Genomic DNA, 20,165 nt, shown 5'->3' with positions numbered 1-20,165 from the left:
CAAGCTAAATTACATAACTGATTCCTCTCTGAAGTGAAAAAGACCATGCACCATCTTACTTCTCGATCATTCCCCCAAATTAGATTCACAGTGGGTTCAATGGTTCTTCCTTTAGAAAGTTGGAGCAGGAAAAGAATTTGTGGTTCAGTGTAAGCTGAAAAACTTCAGAGAATTCCTTGAGCAAGGAATCATGAGTAACATCTATCAGGTGATGAGAAGTGTTTTCTGTTCTCCATCCACTAGATGGTCCAGATTCTCGCAGGAGTCCCTCAATGCTTCCAACCTGACGGTTCCTTATGCCACAGGGAACTATATGTTGAAAGGGTGTTAGATCCGTGGTAACATTCAGTGCTAAGCCATGATATGTTATCCATCGAGAGACCCGAATCCCAATGGCAGCTAGCTTCTGATTGCCTGAAGAAAAAACCCACATCACAATAGGTATAGACACTCTACAGGACATCAATATGTCACAGAGAAATTTCACCAAACATCAATATTGTAATGATACTCCTATAGTTAGCTTCCTACAAAGATCTTGCCATAAAGGCCACTATGGGAAGTGATATGCACTATCCTAACCCTTTCAAACCCCAGTAACCACATGATGAGCAGCAGCATAAATTCAATCACAGATTATTCAACAACCATACTCTTATTAATATAAGACAAACGTATCAAACCATGTGCCAGAAATGGATCACTAAAAAAATTTATAAAGAAACATGGGGTCACAACTCACAATAGCACATATAATCATGCAAACACAATTAACCATGAAAGCATGGAGAATGTGTATAGTTTGGGAAGCTACAATAGCGGAAAGGGAGTGGATACTTCTTTTAAGAGGGATTAAACCCATAACCATCCCTTGCAACCCAACAAATTTTTTTTTATTGAGTTCATTCTCAGTTATGATTTTCTACGAACTTTTGGAATTAAAGATATGAAAATCACCTCAATCAGAAAGGGTGGTTCACCTGTTCAGTTTCATGAGCAGAAAATATTATCTAGGGGTATTTCAGTGGTTCCATTTCCCCCTCCCCCAGTGTATTTACATGAACAACCCTAGATACTGCTTCCCACTGTGTCATATGTTCAGGTGACCTAACAACCGTCCCAAGGTAATTCCTTATCAAATTAACGAAGCAAAGTTGTCAATTACCATATGCTTTCTTCCTATCAAGAGGGTTGAAGCATTCTTACCTCCTCACAGTATGGGGAAATTAGAATCATCGTCTTTTGCACTTAAATACAGGATGTCTGGTGAAGACAAGAGTTAAAATAACTACCCAAGCTAATGGGTATAACTTAAAGAAATAGACATGATTTGTGTAGAGGTTTGGGTTTTTGAACAAAAGATCGCATTCTTCACCCTGTTAAGCCCAGTTAGCCACATAATCTATAGTATTCCTCATCCAATGATTAACTATCCAAGCACATTAGAAGCAATCTTGAATCCTCATTTACCCAAATCATCTGCATAAGCACCAAATTAGTAGAAAAAATAACATACACCAAAAGCACAAAAGAACAAAAAATAACATACAACAAAAGCACATAAGAACCTATAAAGCTAGAAATGCAGCATTATTGCAAGGAGGAACCTATTAGCACAGTCATGATCCTTATAGTTTGGCATCATGTGAAATTAGAAGAAAAAAGAACAGGACAGGCATACTGTCGGGAGAAATAAATGGGTATTCAGATCTGCGGAGACAGTCAAAACAGTCATAATATTTTCCCAACTATAGAAAAGACCTCTGCCTAACAGAGACGGTGAGTTGGTGACACTGGTTCTTCAGTGAAGACATAGGTTTAAAAGCGTAGAAATGTTCCTGTGAAGGAGGCTGATGTAGGATGAAGAAAGTGTTAGTTCCATTTCAGACCTTCCTCCTCTTCGGTAGGAAAGTGAGAGGTCATGAGAGTTCAGACATCAGATAGGACCTTTCAATGTTGAAAGCTTAAAAGAGCCTGGTGGAGAGCTGTTTGACGGATTGAGAGGCTTGCATGAACTATGATTCTGATTTCCTATACAACCCTTTGTAAGCCAGGCGGGAGACACCTTTCACCTTGGCTGAGACAATATTCCCAACTTCCCACTGCTGTCCTCAACAGCGGCAATTGCAGCAGAGTTTTATCAACACCACTTCAGCAACTTCTACAAGGAATAGAAAGGTAGGAAAGAAAAGGAATTGCCACCTCTAATAATTACACAAAAGAATGAATATGTGCAAGAGGGTGATGGAACAAGATCTGAGAAGTGGGTTTTTTTTGGGCATAGATGTTCTGTTCTTCTCGAAGAGTGGTATAGGAAGTATCCTTTACTACACAGAGGCTCTGAAACGTGCCAGTGATGGTTCAACCGAGAAGACAGAATGGCCTCTGAGATCGCACAAACAAATTGCAAGCAGCAATAACAACAACCAAATAGCAGTAACAACAATGGGGGTTCTCTTTAGCACGACAAGGGAAATAAGCTCAGTTCATTGGTGGCCAGGCAGAGCAAGTCTGAAGCAGGACAGAGTAAGATGGGCCAAAACGTAAGCCCAAAACAGATCAGAGCACGATGGGTCAAATCATGAGTTCGAAGCAGATCCAGGAAGGTTAGTGTACTAGACCAGGCTCAATCATGAAGACCGAAACCCTTGCATTACATCATCCATGTGTTCCCAAAATTGGCACTTACTACTTTCATCCAATCCTATTTGGAGAGCATACGCACAAACAATATTGACAACCTCTTTCTCCAAAACCAGTTTGATTGAAATAATCCTGTTTCCCAGTCTTTTGACCTCTACTACATCATTCTTTAGGTCTTTGTCCATAATAATGCTCACTCCGCTTCTATTACTATGCATGGGTCATTTCATCACCACCAAAAAAGATTTGGTTGAAGGAGAAATGTGAAAACAGTGAGATTTATTTTATTTTATTATTATTATTATTTTTTCCTGTTCTGTCTCCATGGGCATGTTTTCTTTTCTTTGTCCACTCAAGGGACAATGCTCCTGTGGTTTGTTGTTATTCTATTTCTTATATTGTCTCACTCTCACCCACCACCACCACCCCTTCTTTTGTATGGGTGGTCGGACTCAGACAAGGTTATAAGTGAGCTCTGTCGTCAAGTCAAATAACCTCATCTACTCCTTTGTGTTGTCACACAAAGATTAGCTTGCTAAGCGCACTAGTGAAAACAAGCATGAGGCTCGATAAGCTTGTCTGTTTAGTGTTTACTGCAAATCAAATGGTGGTCTTGCTGACCACCAACCACCAAATCTATCTCCTTTTGGCTTGATGATATAGAAAGAAAATGAATGTCAAAGTCATCATGACAGTCATGGTATGTGTCACCTGCGTGGTAGACCAACTAATCTGCCATGTGTTCTTTGATGCTTTATCATTGTCATGGTTGGACGTTAAAGTAGCAAGACGACAATGATGTAAATTGTCCAAATCTTGCCTCCTAAAATGTTTTGCCAGCCTACTGCCTAATCCACAATGACGCCTCATCATTGAGGGGCACATGGTAGATTAGGTGGTTTGCCAAATAAGGGATACATAACCAATGGACCTATCTGTTCGATATATGGGCCAGAATACCGTGGGGGTATTCTGGACTTTTTCCCTTTATTATTTTGTTAGTTCCTTGCGTGTGGTTTAGTCCCACATTGCTCATGTACTTTTGATCATTCTTTCATTATAGTTATAAATACATATGTGCTTGGGATGAATTAAATCATCCAAGCATTAAGTTCTAATTCTGACCCTCTTAACATGGTATCAGAGCTGGTTGTGAATTAGAAATTTTTACCATTCTTGATCCCCCTCCTCTCTCTAATTCTCGATCTCCCTTCTCTTCTCTTCCTCCCTTTGTTTTGCTTTCCTTTTTTCCATAGGGCAGCATTGATGAGGTGATCTGTTGATCCAGTTGCTGCCCTCCTTTTTCTTACCGCATCCCATGATATTCAGACCTGACCGATAGGTTTTTTGCCTCCTTGCTGCGACATTTGAAGCCTTCAGCCTTCCTTGGACAGATTCCATCTCTACTATAAGGGATTTGTTCACCTGTTTGAAGCTCAGGAACTGCAGCAGATTGGTATTCCAGCATCTACATCAACTTGAAGACCCCTCAAGTTCGATTATTTTTTCACAATCTCAGGGTTTTTCAAAACCCTGACAATAATCGATCTTGGGGTTCCATCTGTCCGATGATTCTGATTTTTTGAGGAGTGATTCTCCCCTATTCAAGGCATCTTCGACAGCAACTTCAGCCTCTTCTACTCACTGTTTGGGCATCTTCTCCTCTTATTGATTTCAGCACTTTCAGGGTTTTGTTCAAAACCCTGAAAAAAAATCGATCTCAAGGTTCTATTTATCTATTGTTGCTGATTTTTGGAGGCATTGATTCCTTCATTACTAGAAGGTTCTCATCCTTTTTTCAGCCCTTAACTTGAAGGTTTTGTTGGGTTTCTCTTCACTACAGCCCCATTCTACGATTTGGGGTTCTCTCCTGTCTTTATGGGTGACTCTGTGGATTCGACTGCTACCTCTGTTGGTGATGGAAACAGCAAACCAGATTATCATACTTTTTCCCCAAATCCAATCAAGTTGGATGGCACTAATTACTTGCTTTGGTCTAGGTCTGCCTCCTTTGCCATTGCTGGCCGTGGCCTTACTGGTCATATTAGGGGAACCACTACTATGCCTACTGAGGTTGGAGCTGCTCATGGCAAGTGGCTTGCCAACAATGGAGTTCTTATGTCCTACCTGATCGGTTCTATGACTACAGATCTGCAGCACAATTTTCTTCTCCTTGACACAACCTCGAAAATTTGGGCTGCTTGCAAGGAGACTTATGGACAGCTTGGCAATGATGCCCAAGTATATGACCTCAGGAAGAAGGTCCTTCACACTACTTAGGGAGAGTTGACAGTCTCCAAATACTATGCTACCTTGCGCAGCCTTTGGCAGCAACTGGACCATTTTTCTGACTTTCACCCGAATACAGCTGCTGATATTACTTCTTATAAGCAACATGTGGACAAGATTAGAGTTTATGATTTTTTGGCAGGATTAAATGTGGAGTATGATCAGATTCTGGTTCAAGTGTTGGGTCACAAGCCTTTTCCCACACTTGAACAGTCCTATGCCCTGGTCTCCTCTGAAGAAAACCGTAGGGCTGCCATGTTGCACCCTCCTATTACTGATAGGTCAGCTTTACAGGCTGCTGCCCCTGCCACTCCTGTACCTAGTGGCACTGCTTCTCTTGGTGATTCAACTACAGGGTCTATTGTCTGTGAGTACTGTCACAAACCTAACCACACCAAGGAGAAGTGTTGGAAACTTCATGGGAAACCGGCTGACTTTGAGGCAAAGAGGGCTGCCAAGGCCAAGACAAAGATAAAGACCAAGGCCCATCAGACTGAGACTGTTACTGCAGCCCCTGCTACTGACCCTGGTCTATCCCAGGATGATCTACAGGCACTCCTATGTATGCTGAGGTCTTCCGCTGCTGCTGCCTCTACTACATCAGCTACTGCCAATTCTTCTACTCCTTCAGGTTCACACTTTGCCCGGTCAGGTATTCCTTTTGGAGGTCATTGTGCTTCTGTAGCTTCACATCCTTGGATCATAGACTCTGGAGCTACAGATCATATGACCGGTTCCTCTAGCCTGTTTCATAGATATTCTCCCACTTCTGGGAAAGACAAGGTTAAAGTGGCTGATGGTTCCCTTTCTTCCATATCTGGAAAAGGACTCATCAACTGCACTTCCTCTCTTCCCTTGTCCTCTGTTTTACACATTCCTAATTTTACTACTAACCTTCTTTCCATTAGTTGTATTACCCGTGATCTTAACTGCAAAGTCACTTTCTTTCCTTCTCATTGCGTGTTTCGGGATCTGGACTTTGGGAGGACGATTGGATTGGGTAAAGTGCACGGTGGGCTGTACCTGCTTGATGACGGTCGCTTCTCTCCACCACCATTACCTTCTCCGCTACACCAGAACTCCATGGTCTCTTCTGAACTTTACCAGTGGCACTCTAGGTTAGGTCACCCACCTTTAGGAATTTTAGCTCATTTATTTCCTAGTTTGGTCGCCCTTCGTACTAAGGATGACTTTTTTTGTGAGGCTTGTGTTCTGGCTAAACAGACACGTTCAACTTATCCAATTTCGAATAAAAGGAGTTCTTCTTGTTTTCAATTGGTGCATTCTGATGTTTGGGGCCCTAGTCGTACACCATCTATTTCTGGTCATCGTTGGTTTGTCTCTTTCATTGATTGTCATTCTAGGAACACCTGGGTATATCTTTTGCACACAAAAAATCAAGTTTTTTCATGTTTTCAGCACTATCATAAAAGGGTCCAAACTCAGTTCCAGGCTACTCTCAAAATATTGAGAAGTAATAATGGAACAGAGTATACAGAATCACAATTTCAAAAATATTTGGTTGATCATGGAATTATTCATCAAACTAGTTGTGTAGATACACCTGCCCAGAATGGTGTGGCGGAAAGGAAAAATCGCCACTTGTTGGAAATAGCTAGGGCTTTGATGTTTGCAAGGAATGTCCCGTCTCAATATTGGGGGGATGCGGTTCTCACTGCAGCCTATCTCATCAATAGGCTACCCTCTCGGGTTCTTAACTCCCGCAGCCCCTCTGATATTTTACTGGGTAATTCCTCCTTTATTGTGCCTCCCAAAGTGTTTGGTTGTGTGTTATGCTAGAGATACCAAATCTCCAGGAAAACTTGAACCTCGGGGGCTTTGTTGTATTTTCTTGGGTTATTCCCCAACCCAGAAAGGTTATAAATGCTACCATCCCCCTTCCCGCCGTACCATGGTGAGTATGGATGTTATTTTCCATGAGTCCCTTTCTTATTATTCTTCGCCACCTCTTCAGGGGGAGGGTTCTAGTGAAGATGTGTCCTTTGAGATTCCTCTACCTGAGGTTCCTCTGGCTGCTGCCCAGCCTTCATTACCACCCACGGTTGCTGCCCAGCCTCTTTTGGATGCTTCCCATCCTACTTTGGAGACTGCCCAACACCCTCTGGCTGTTCCTCCCTCACCTAATGGGATTCCTTTACAGGGGGAGACCATAGAAAATAGTGTTGTTAATGTTCCTATCCAGGGGGAGCTGACTCCAGTCCAGAGAACTATTGGTGAATTTCAGAAGAGAATTGACAACTCCAACATAATCACCTATACAAGGGGCAGATCTAACAGAAGGCAGCTGCAACCCACTATAGCACCAGTACCCATCCAATTGCCGGTTCCAGACATGGATCCTACACCTCTTGGTAATCCCTCTTCTTCCGACCTACCTATTGCACTTCGCAAAGGTACTAGGACTTGCACTTTACATCCCATATCTCATTTTGTTTCTTATAACTCTCTTTCTCCCTCATTTCGTGCCTTTGTATCTTCTCTTTCCTCTATCTCGATTCCTAGAAATTGGCAGGAAGCATCTACAGATGGAAAGTGGAAGGCAACAATGTTGGAAGAAATGGGAGCACTACACAAAAATAATACGTAGGATCTTGTGGCTCTTCCTCTAGGGAAAAAAATAGTGGGATGTAAATGGGTCTTCGTGGTTAAACAGAAGGCTGATGGTTCGGTGGATAGGTATAAGGCACGACTGGTTGCAAAGGGGTTCACTCAGACTTATGGAGTTGACTATCAGGAGACCTTTGCACCAGTGGCAAAGCTCAACACCGTTAGGGTGTTATTATCTTGTGCTGCAAATCTTGGGTGGGATCTTCAGCAGTTAGATGTAAAGAATGCCATCCTCCATGGGGAGCTTGAGGAGGAGGTATATATGGACATTCCACCAGGCTTTTCTGATGACAGGACTAGGGGCAGGGTCTGTAAATTGAAGCGCGCCCTTTATGGTTTAAAACAGTCACCTAGAGCCTGGTTTGGCAGATTTCATAAGGCTATGATTTCAGCAGGTTACAAGCAGAGCAATGCTGATCACACTTTATTTATCAGACGGCTGGGTGACAAGGTCACTCTTCTCATAGTCTATGTGGATGATATTGTGGTCACTGGTAATGATGATGCTGCAATCAGGGATTTGAAACTTTTTCTTGGCCGTGAGTTTGAGGTCAAAGATCTTGGTCCTCTAAAATATTTTCTAGGGATAGAAGTTGCTCGATCTTCTAAGGGCATCTTTCTTTCTCAAAGAAAATATGTTCTTGATCTATTGACTGAGACAAGGCTGCTGGGTTGTCATCCTTCAGATACTCCTATGGAAGCTACTACAAAACTTAGGGAGAAAGAGGGTGAGCCTGTTGACAAGGGTGGTTATTAGCGGTTAGTGGGCAAACTAATCTACCTTTCCCACACACAACCTGACATAGCTGTTGCTGTAAGTTTGGTGAGCCAGTTCATGCATGATCCCTATTCCTCTCATATGGATGCGGTCCATCGCATTTTGCGGTATTTGAAGTCTGCTCCAGGAAAGGGAATCCTTCTATCTCCCAATGGTCACCTTAAGGTTGAAGCTTATACTGATGCCGATTGGGCTGGTTCTACTGACAGGAAGGCTATCTTTGGCTATTGTTCCTTTGTAGGTGGGAACCTTGTCACATGGCGTAGCAAAAAACAGAATGTTGTGGCAAGGTCTAGTGCTGAAGTCGAGTTTCGTGCCATGGCCCACGGCATCTGTGAACTTTTGTGGCTTAGAGGATTATTGCAGGATATCGGTGTTGCTGTCCATCATCCCATGATGCTTTATTGTCACAATAAAGCAGCCATTAGCATTGCTCATAACCCTGTCCAGCATGATCGCACTAAACACGTGGAGGTTGACAGACATTTCATCAAGGAGAAGCTTGACGCCGGCCTCATTTGTGTTCCCTTTGTGAAGTCTACTGATCAACTGGCTGATATATTCACCAAGGGACTGAGTGGCAAGCTGTTTCATCCTATCTTAGTCAAGTTGGGCATGCATGATATATATGCTCCAACTTGAGGGGGAGTGTTCGATATATGGGCCAGAATACCGTGGGGGTATTCTGGACTTTTTCCCTTTATTATTTTGTTAGTTCCTTGAGTGTGGTTTAGTCCCGCATTGCTCATGTACTTTTGATCATTCTTTCATTATAGTTATAAATACATATGTGCTTGGGATGAATTAAATCATCCAAGCATTAAGTTCTAATTCTGATCCTCTTAACACTATCAAAGACCTAACCCTTTTTTCATCGATAATACCAAGCCAAATGGAGATAGATTTGGTGGTTCGAGATTGACAAGACTGTCACCCAAGTCAATCAAGCGCAATAGAGAAGCACATCTGTCCTATGCCTGCTTTGCCTGCTGGATTCACTGAGCCAAACTTGATGTGATTGACACCAAAGGATATGCAAGGTTGACTGGTTCGACAAGTAAACCCACCTATTCTCATATTCCATTGCTTTTCAAGAGAAGATGGGACAAGAATATTAATAAAAAAAGATAAAACAAGAAACTAAGGGACTTGCTAGATGAAAAGGCCAGGGTGTTCCTTTCAAATCTAGATATTAAAGCAGGGTTAGATGCTCATGGTCCTCATTGCAGACATAGTTGTTGGGATGCTAGTCCCCATAAGTCCCCTCTAAATATGGGGGTAAAGTTGCACTACTCATACCCTATTGGACTAGGAATCCCCATCAAGAGACTCTAAAGCATCAACACCAATGGAATCATAGATCAGAACACAGAAGAGGCACATGTTCCTCGAATCAGGCACTTGATTTGGGCTCCTTGGCAAACCGCCATGGCTCGCCTTAATGTGATGATAACTATGCTAGGGATTAGCTCCTAGACAAAGGATCAACACCTTGCAGAAGATGGGGAAAGTTTGGAACCTGTATCAAAAACAGAACTCATAAGCAAAGACTTCATTCCTCATATTCTGGCTTTATACCACTCCATCTCATCCACTAGCAATCATAAAAACTAAGAGACAGGAACTCTAAAGTAAACCTTCAATAAACACAGCTCATGTCAGAAACTGATCATATGTCAGTAATTTGGCCATGATTTTCCCACTACACAGGCGTCTAATTCTAAAGTTGGCCATGGAAAAAGTGACAACCAGCAACTTTCACTTTCCTAAAACTAGTATTTTCTTACTGACACCCAAGATAAATTAGAAACAGAATAAATCAAATCATATAGAGAAAAAATCGAACCAAACGCAATAACACAATTTTAACTCAGCAATTACTACAATTAGTGTGAAAATGGATCCACGCTTAAATTCTTGGGCCTACAAGCTTAATGTCAGGTATGCTGGATTGATTGCATCAGCATCTTTGTAAGCATAGTTGTTAAGGCGCCTAGGCGAACCAAAGCGAGTGACGGGATTTAAAACAAGAGGACACCAACAAGGCGACGCCTAGGCGACACCAGAAACCAAGGTGAGAGAAAGGCGCCTGGATGCCTAGGCAGTTTATTCCTTTCCTTAGCCTGCTTAGGGCTGCCTTAGGGGTTAGGGGCTAGGCTAGGGCGTGGTAGAGGAGAGCTTTCCAAGCGGGGCATTAAGGTGATCGGGTGAAATTTTTTGTCTAGAGTCACATTAGTGAGCAGGTTCGGTCGGTAAGTCCTTTGGTACGCTCGGGTTAGCCTGTCAGGGTGAATGCAGGTAGTGGATGTAGCTTCTCTTCTGAAGCATGTTTTCCACTATTGACTGACTGATTCCAGGACCTGTCCTTATATACGACCATCTTCCTTTAGTTTAGTTGCTACCCTATGGTTGAGTGCTTTGTTTTGCGAGTTATGCGCGAGCTCTTTCTTCGCTGCTTCTCCTGGTTGCCTTCTTTTCTTTCGTGCTTGCTTATGGCAGGCCCTTACTGAGGGGTGGGTTGAAAACGTTCGTCGCCTAGGCGACGCTTTGACAACTATGAATTGTAAGACTTCCCTTTGAAATTCTTGTGTCAGCATACCAGACATCCTGATAACTATTTTATGAAATATTCAAGAATCATATATCATAGAGACCTAGCAGAAGAGTTGCAGAGTAGATGATGCACACTGGTAGAAATTCCATAAAAGGATGATGAGGCATACCAACCCAAACACCAGTAAGACCATCAAGTCGAGAAGCCTTGATAGAAAATGTCGATGAAAGAACTCGGATTACCACCTCCTCAAGTGCCCTTAGGTACCAATGAAGATCCATCTTGTGATACCTCAAATTGAGAATGGGGTACATGACTAGCTACAGAGCGGTATGAACCAAGAATCAAAATAAAAAAAAAAATCCAAATTAAGGTGGAATCACAAGTTAACACAACAAACAAGAATCAAGAAAGCTTAAGGGACAATTAAAAAAAACGTCACAACTAAATTAAATGACCTGACTATGCCAACTTTCAGTAAATGTAAGCACTTCGCCTTTTCTCTTCATTTTAAAGTTTAAACCCTGGGGGGAACTGAAAAAGTGGCACACTCCAATCATTTACTTCATTCCCATGATTAATCTTGCATTATTCCTGAATATATTTCAACAAATCAAAGCTACTATATCCTCAACACCCTAACAGTCCATTATTCAAGAAACAAAAACCACTGACTCAAACGATAAAATAAAGAGCAATAAACCTCCACTGAATCCTCTAACAATTACCGTCATTTGGCATCCAAGTGCAGTTTATCTGTGAACCATACTCTCTCAGGGCTACATCCCCTAAATTACCTGCAAAGAGGATCTCTTCTTTTAACCAATCTTCTAAAACCCACTCCAGAAAAAAGTGAAACATACGAGACTGAAGAGCTCCTCCCCTCACTAGCACCAAGAAAATCAGTCTTCTAAACTTTTTACAGGGTTGCCCAGCTCCTTTGCAGGCAAAGATTTAAAGATTGGGATCCAGGATGGATCAGTCTCCACTGATCTTGATCAATAGACACACACACATACCCTCCAGTCCCCTCATTAACACCATGAAAATAAGTTTTCTAGCTTTTTACAGGGTTGCCTACCTCCATCGCAGGCAAGGATTTAGAGATGTGCTTCCAACCCCTGCTTAGAAAGCAAAAGGATAGGAAAGGAAAGAGAAGGGCATATAGAGGAAGGGAATGAGATGAAAGTACGGAAATACGGACATGAGCCTGCACAAACAAGCTCTCAGGCAGTTTTTTGCGACAATAAAAGCTTGGTTACCAGTGTGAAAACACAGGTTTGAGTCTGAGGGTGACCAATTTGTGCAATGTATAAACAGGTCAGGGCCGATTATCGTCTGACCCCCCTCACGGTGCCCCTGCGAAAGTGGGACTTGCACTAGGTTTAGAGAGGGAGAGAGAGAGAGAGAGAGAGACAAAGAGAAACAGAGACACAGAGAAAATAAATGCCGTCCATCTCTTCATAAATGGCTATTCTATGCAACTCAGAAGCTGTAGCTTTTTTTTAATTTTTGGGTGAAATAAATAATTCATTACCAAAAAGAGACAGATACAAGGAGCCCCGTAGAACAAGGGAGAAAGAAAAAAAGAATTACAAAAAATCCAATAACAGAGGAACCAAGCCCAACCCTCAGATAGGGGGGGCGGGGGGGGTGGGGAGGGAGGCTGAAGCAAAGAGAGAGAGAGAGACCCCAGGAGACAATAATAGGCCTGTTCCTTGGGGAGTCAGCACACCGAGAGGAGACCGAATATGCCTTGCATCTAACATCAAAAGCTATAGACTCCCAAATCTGCTGGAAAGATTTACGGTTCGGGTCCATTTTCTAAGATTGCACTCCATCCAAATATGATGGATGGCAGCCCCAAGCAAGCTTGCCCACCACGTTACAGGTAGACATGCCACAAAGTCATGTCCACCCAAATCCATTCCCTTGCAAAGTCCAGAATCCTCCTTCGCCTAGGCCAACACTTGGCCAAGAGCTCTTTCCAAATCGAAGAGAACGGACAAGAGAAGAAGAGATGGTCCACATCTCAAACAAGTTCCAACAAAGGCAGTAGGAAGAGGAGATAGGAATCTGCCGGTGAATGAGGAATGACTGCGTTGGGAGGCAATTGTAGAAGCCCGTCAAACAGTAAAGCTGTGACGCAGAATGTGGCCTTTGAACCAAACCAGCTTGCACCAAAGCAACATAGAGCCACGAGCTCGGATGAGGTCCCATGCCGACTTGGAACTGAAGAGGCCCGAAGAGGAAGGGGACCAGACAACTACATCTCCAGAACCTGCAGCCCTTCTGGGGATGGAAGGCAAAGCACTCCAAACTGCGGACAACAGAGGGGAGGAAGAGGGAGGGAGAGCCCAACCATCTTTTCGAATGATCTCTGCAACCAAGGACTGCTTACTGAAACCCATACTGTAAATGGCTCTGGCACCTACTAAATGGAGGAGAACACCCATAGGGTGCCAATGGTCTAGCCAAAGACTAGTGGAGGCACCATCATCAATCAGGGAGGTAGCAACCCCATAAACAAGAGGGCGAAGCTTCAAGACTTTTCTCCAGACCCAGGAGGCATCAGGAGAAGAGGGGACGGTCTGGATAGAATCATTGCGGAGCAACCTGGAGTAAAGCCAATCGACCCAAATACTTCTCTTCTTATCCACTATCTTCCAGATCAACTTGAGGATACCAGCATTGTTAACTTCTTTGATTCTTCGCAAGCCTAGACCTCCCTCATCTTTGGGAAGGCAGACAGTGGCCCAATTGATGGGGGTGAAGGACTCTAGAGGTAGCAGAACTTTTCTGAAGGAAGGCACACATAAGGGACTTCAACTCCTTAATGATGGCCTGGGGCAATCCAAAGATACCAGACAACAATAATTATAAGAGGACTGAAGGACCGATCTGATTAACTCGAGATGGCCGGCGTAGGAGAGGAGCTTGCCCTACCAAAGCTGGAGCCTCTTGGGCAAGAGGTCGAGAATAGGAGTGCAATGGTGAGCATATAACCTAGCAGGGATCAAAGGCAAGCCCATATACTTGACCGGGAGGTGGCCTAAGGAGAAAACAGTCTTCTCTTGCAAAAGACTTTTGTCAACGTCTACGACACCCGTAAAAATAGGAGATATTTCAATAGGTTGATTTGAAGGCCCGAAAACCCTTCAAAAAGGCAAAACTAGGACATACTAGAGTCGATCGAGAGAGGGTTCGCTTTAGAGAAGATCATGAGATCATCAACAAAGGCAAGGTGGGTGATCTTGAGAGCGTTACACTTGAGCAAAAGAGAAATGAGTTGATGGTTCGTGCTAGATTGGATACTTATGAATAGGACTTCAAGGGCTATGGTGAAGAGGAGGGGGGAGAGGGGACAACCTTAACGAATTCCAACAGTGGAAGCGAAGAATCCTGCAATGCTACCATTGATGCTACCATTGATAAGCACCAAGAACTGCGGGGAGGAAATGTAGTGATGAATCTAGTTGACAAAGATAGGAGGGAAGGCCATCTTGAGCATAACATTAGCAATGAAGTCCCATCTAAAAGAATCAAATGCTTTGTGGATGTCAAATCTTCAAAAGGGCAGCAGGGGAGTAGGCTCTTTCTCCCAAAATCTCTTACCAACTCATTGCAAAGGAGGATGTTGTCTGTGATACTTCTACCGGCCATGAAAGCTGATTGGTTGTCACTAACTAGGGAATCAACCATAGCTGGAGCTTGTTGGCAAACACTTTAGCTATGAACTTATTCAAGAGGTTGCAAAGAGATATAGGCTTGAAGTCAGGTATGGAGGAAGTACCTTCTTTCTTGGGAATGAGACTAAGGAAGGTGTGGTTAACACCTTTAATTTGACTTGGGTTGAAAAAAGAAGCTTCTCAGACCCAAGGTGAGGTCCACTTTAATAATGACCCAAGAGGAAGAGAAGAATCCCATGCTGAAGCCATCTGGACCAGGGGCTCTGTAAACCTTGTGAATGGACAACAACTAGAATCTCATCCTCAGAGGTGATAGCCTGGAGAGCACCAAAGAGGGAGTTGGGGATGAATATATTGAGCAGGCCATCAGAGATAGGATCTGAGGGGGGCCATAGAAGCAGAGCGGAAGAGCTGCATGAAGTAGTTTACTGCCTCCATCTTAATGTCTTCAACCGAGGAAAGAGGGGAACCGTTTGGAGCCAAAAGCAAGGGGATGAAATTGGCTTTTAATCTTGGCTTTGCAAAATGGTGAAAATAAGCAGAATTGGAGTCGTCGGGCTCCAACCATTTCACTCTTGACTTTTGCTTTAAAAAACTCTGCTCTTGAGTTACCAAGGAAAGGAGATCCAAGGAGGCCAATTTCCCCTCCTCCGCCAGAAGGGAATTATGGATGTCAAATTGGATCCTCCTTTGAATATCACTGAGCTTATCTCTACTGTCGGCTACCAGGAGGAGATATTTCCAAAAGTAGAAGCCAAGCTTTAAGGGCACTTTTGACATTTCTTAGCCTTCTAGCAAAGGAGATAAGAGGGATCAAATAGGAATGGACTGTTTAGCCCAAGCATTTTGAACAACATTAATGAAGTCAGGGTAGGAGGGCCACATGTCAAGTATTTGAGTGGTTTAGGGCTGAAGGAGATGTAAGGCTGGACAAGGATAGTGATGGGGCTATGATTGGAAATGCTAGGCGGTTAAAAGTGGCATGGGAAGAGGGGAAGAAGGATAGCCAAGCTTCATTGACAAAGACCCTATCAATCTTGCAGGTGATCCTTGAATCACCACATCTTCTATTGTGCCAAGTGAATTTCAGATCGGACCATCTCAAATCATTTATGCCAATGTCCTCAAGGCATTCATTGAAGGCATCATCGGAAGGAGCATCAAGGCTATCCTCACCCTGCTTTTCATGACCATACCGGACCACATTAAAGTCACCTACCAATCTCCAAGCGTGCGAACCTGCAAGGCAATGAGACAGAGATCTCCCCAAAGCGAGATCCTTTCAGAGGAACTATTGGAGGCATAGGTAGCGGTGAAAAGAATTCTGGTGAATATTAGAGATATTGAGATGCATCAACTGAGAGAGGACATGAGAGAAGATTTTATTTTAGATGGGTGCCAAAGAAATCAAAGGTGGCCATTGGGATGGTGAGAGTAGGGAAATTAAGGAGGCAATACGGGGAGCATTAACCTCTTTAACTTCGGTTCAATGAGGCAACAAAAGTCAGCTTGGTGAACTTTGATATGGGAGGGCACTTCAGCTTGTTTGGATGGGGTATTAAGACCTCGGGTATACCAGACAATACCCTAGTTCATTACGCAATGTGGGAGGGGTGCAACAAGAGCTCCATAGAGCTAGAGCTAGAGGACAGGCGAGGAATGGTTGGGTTACTGCAGTGGCGTCTACAATATTCACGGCGAGAGGGAGAAGGGATGAAAGGAGAGAGAGTGGATGGGGGAGGACAGTGGAGGGAGGGGAGGACCTAGGGTACCACCAAACACGTATAGAGGGGAGCCACATGGCCAAACATTGGCGGAGCAGAACGGGAGAGAAATAGAGAAGTGGGTGAAGAAGACGAGTTACTCAAGCTGGGGTAGCGGATCATGCAAGGGGGAGTTCAAACCCACGTCCAGGGGAGAAAGGGACTGGATTAGGACGGTCATATAAGTGGGCCTAAGAATAAAGTGGAGAAGCTTGGGAGGGGCGACTTCAAGGACAGGCCCAAAAATGAAATGAGGGGTTTGGCTCGGGAGGACCAAAGGGATTGGCTCCACAGTAGATACTAGATAGGCTGGGGTTAAGAGGAGGTTCATTATAAATAATGGGCAAGGGAATTTGAGGAAGGGATCGATTCAAAGGACGGGTTCTCGCAGATAGAGGAAGCTGTAGGGAAAGGTTCTACGAAGGAGCAGAGTGATGAAAGACGGTGGTTGGGTACGACTATGGGCAAGCATCAAAGTCAGGATGGTAATGGCGATGGTTCGAGGGACAAGGAGAAGACAGAATGCAAGGAACAACACCTGCCATGACCTCAAGAGGAATAACAAGGTTGTCAGCAACAACACTAACAACAGGGATGGTGAGAAACCGATGGCCGCTCTGGGCTAAGGACCAGAAGTCTGGAGATATCGACAGTACCATGGCCATTGGGGGAGCCAGTGGGTGTCACGATACCAATTTTTATGATGCCAACAACTTACGCCGACCACGGCTTTGAGATCGAAGGCCAGATGAGGAGTGTTAAGGATTCTATAACCAGGTTAGAGAGAATGAAGAAAGAAGAGAGAAGAAGAAGCAAGCTATCCACGAAGGGGGGAATAGCCTAGGGCAAGAAAGATAATTCTCTCCCGCAGACTCTCCCCTTATATTTATAATAACTCACTACTAGAATAAAAGAAGGATACAATGACCACAATACCCCTGTACCCATGACACTCTACTAAACCAAGAAACCACAACCGCGAATAGCCTTAAAGACTGAAATAGACTTAAATACCCCTAGAATTTAACAAGGGGGTAGGAATGGGCTTGGAGAGGGAAGGTGGTGGAGGACGGTAGATGGTGGTGATGTGTTCGGTGGTCAGAGATGCAAGGGTATTTGAGACGAGGGGTTGCTCGACATCCACGGTTGACTTGGGAGAGCATAAATTGGGGTCATGCCCAAACACTTTACAGACAAGACAATTGGGAGGGCTCCATTCAAAGACAACTTCTTGTTGGAACGTGTATCCTTCGTCGTCGACGACTGTGATGGAGGACAGCAGGGGTTCCTCGGCGGAGAACTTGATACAAATTTGAGCGAATGCAAGCCGATCTTTCTTCTTGATTATAGCATCTGAATAGAGGGGTTTCCCCAACACCGAACCAACAATACTAAGTCCATCAGCACACCAGAAGTGGAGAGGGAGACTAGGCAGAGAGGTCCACAAAGGAATGGTACTAAGGTCAACTCAATGAAATTGGAGATGATGATCCCATTGTCGGAAGATAATTGGTTTCCGGCCAACTTGCCATGGACCTCCCTCTAGAGTGCACAACTTATCATTTTCATCAGAGAACTTGAAGATAAAAAAAAAAAAACCATTATCCATCAGGTAAGTACCAATATTCCTTTGCAGTCTCCATTGCTTGGTCAAGGAGAATTTGACAATTTTAAACAGAGGTCGACTTTCGATGAAATGACCGACCAAGGAATTGAGCCAGTTACTTGCCTCGTTGTCCAAGAAGCCAGTCAGACGGTGAACTATCTTGGAGCTCCTAACAATGGAAGGAGAGGCAAAGTGAAGAGGGAAACCTTTAGAAGGCATAGGTGCTTGACTAAAGAGATCCATGCCATCCAAGTCTGGGAAGGGGAGGGGCAGGAGGGAGGCCAGGGTGAGGAGACGAAGGATGGGTAAGGGGGGACCTGGTTGGTGACGGCACCACATCAAGGAGGTCATCCATGGAGGCTGGCACTCACGGTAGGGAAGGCTCTCATGGGAAGGTTCTCAATATAGCTTTGATTCTCTGAACTGCATTAGTTTAGTTGATTGCAAAGAATGAGAAAGTGTCAAGCCTTTGCCGGTCCCAACATGGATTGAACAAATAAGCAAAACCAATTCCAATCATCAAAACCTTGCTTGCAAGGTAAGGGTGTGCGCGCCAAAAAACATAAGTTTTATTCTTCCTTAACACCCCGGCCCCCCAGGCCAAAAGAAAAGAAAAGAAAAGAAGCAATAAACGATAAACTAATTACAAATCTATTATCAACACAACAATTTTGAACCATATGGCTAAAAGAAAAAGAAGTACCTGACCCGGTCCGTGGAACGTGACCTCCCCACCACGTTCTGTTTGGTAAACATCATATGGAGCATTCTTCCGGTCAAAATTCAAGTATTCCTCAGAACTACCAGTTCCCAATGTATAAACAGGAGGGTGTTGAAGAATAATTAGATTGTCACAGCAATCGTCATCTCTTCCTATCAAAGCCAGCCTTTTTCTTACTACAGATTTTTGCCAGGACCATGCCTCCTGATAAGGAACGAGCTCTTTGTACACATCAAAGCATTCACATCTGTAGATTTATAGGGGGGAAAAACTGGTTAGAGTGGGTATAAGTTTCTTGGGGATAAAAGTCCAACTGGCAGTATATGGGATAGGTCAATCCTGAGTAAACTTGACAAATTTCTGAATTCACGAGAAGGTCATCGTCTAAGTAGTGGACAATCAATTAATTCAAATTTGCCACATCTTAGACAATGTTCATGACTTAAAGAACATAATTTTATTACTAGAAAAACATTACATTATAGATTGCAAATGTTTGGGAAAGAGTATAATAGAGAACCTGACCCTCTGACTCTATGGTGGATCTCCAAGGTGGATACTGGGGCCTTGAAATTTGAGACTTGGTTCAACTTCCACACGACTTTGTAACAGTTAGAATGACATCTTTTCCTTGGTGGTAGACGTGCTGAACATGATGTGGCAAAACCACAACCCGTAGTCACCTCCAGAATCATCTTATACTAATCGAACTGGGACAGACAAGCAGAGTAATCACAATATTAGAAATGCTTGAGAAGGCATACATTCTTTGAATACCAGCTGAAATGGGGCTCAGGGTTCAAAGGAATTCCAAGGCATAGACAAAGAACATTAATTGGCTTTCAATTCTATATGAATGATTAGATATAGTTTTTAATATTATAGATGCTTTGGCCTGGAAACTTTGCTTGACAAGTGTGCGGGGATGCCAGCACCACATGGCACAAATTTGAGCCAAATACCTATGATAGTGGGTGCCAATCTAAGCTGGCCTATAAACTGTTATCGGCCAGTGAGTCAGCCACCACTAAGCTGATCTCTTCTTCGAATGGGTTATTTTTGCCTTCGCTAGAAGGACTTTTGGTTTTTTTAATAGGCAAATAAGATAAATGAAACAAGTAAGATTAATGAGTAAAAACTCCCATATCCTGAATACCAAACTTAAAAAACATGAGTGGTATAGTTGATGGAATAATGATGCACATCGAAACCACACAAAGTTTCACTCTACAGTCGAACTCTGTTCTCCAAGATCACTCATAGCCTGAACTCAAAGCCTAAAATGGGCATTTGATGGTGAACCTTGGGCTGGTACTGACTGGTTAGTGTGCAAACTGTGTGTGGTAGACTACGCTGGTGCACGAAAAAATGACAGGATCAACTTGGTCCAGCAAGGAATTGAACTCATTTACACGTGGAAAAGATAATGGTGATAACAGTAACTTAACTGTGTGTCAGGTGAGGAACGAAGATAGAACCTTGGGATAGATAAAC

At 43.5% G+C, this 20,165-nt stretch overlaps 1 protein-coding gene and 1 long non-coding RNA gene across 2 annotated transcripts; one reads left to right on the top strand and one right to left on the bottom strand.

The window, feature by feature from the left end:
- Window positions 1-11: 11 nt before the first annotated feature.
- Window positions 12-19,400, bottom strand: LOC122659930 (octanoyltransferase LIP2p, chloroplastic-like). The gene is made up of 4 exons (XM_043855090.1): window positions 19,197-19,400; window positions 18,654-18,918; window positions 11,062-11,212; window positions 12-414 (listed from the first exon to the last, which is right to left on the bottom strand). Exons 1-4 carry the CDS (start codon window positions 19,364-19,366, stop codon window positions 86-88), a joined length of 915 nt encoding a protein of 304 aa, XP_043711025.1. The 5' UTR covers window positions 19,367-19,400; the 3' UTR covers window positions 12-85.
- LOC122659932 lies at window positions 11,761-12,290 on the top strand. Its single transcript, XR_006332583.1, has 2 exons — window positions 11,761-12,000; window positions 12,123-12,290. It is a non-coding gene; the product is annotated as an uncharacterized LOC122659932 (long non-coding RNA).
- Window positions 19,401-20,165: the final 765 nt, after the last annotated feature.

The sequence above is a fragment of the Telopea speciosissima genome, chromosome 4 (genome assembly GCF_018873765.1).
Source record: "Telopea speciosissima isolate NSW1024214 ecotype Mountain lineage chromosome 4, Tspe_v1, whole genome shotgun sequence".
NCBI lineage: Eukaryota > Viridiplantae > Streptophyta > Magnoliopsida > Proteales > Proteaceae > Telopea > Telopea speciosissima.
This window is presented reverse-complemented; position numbering and strand designations above follow the sequence as displayed.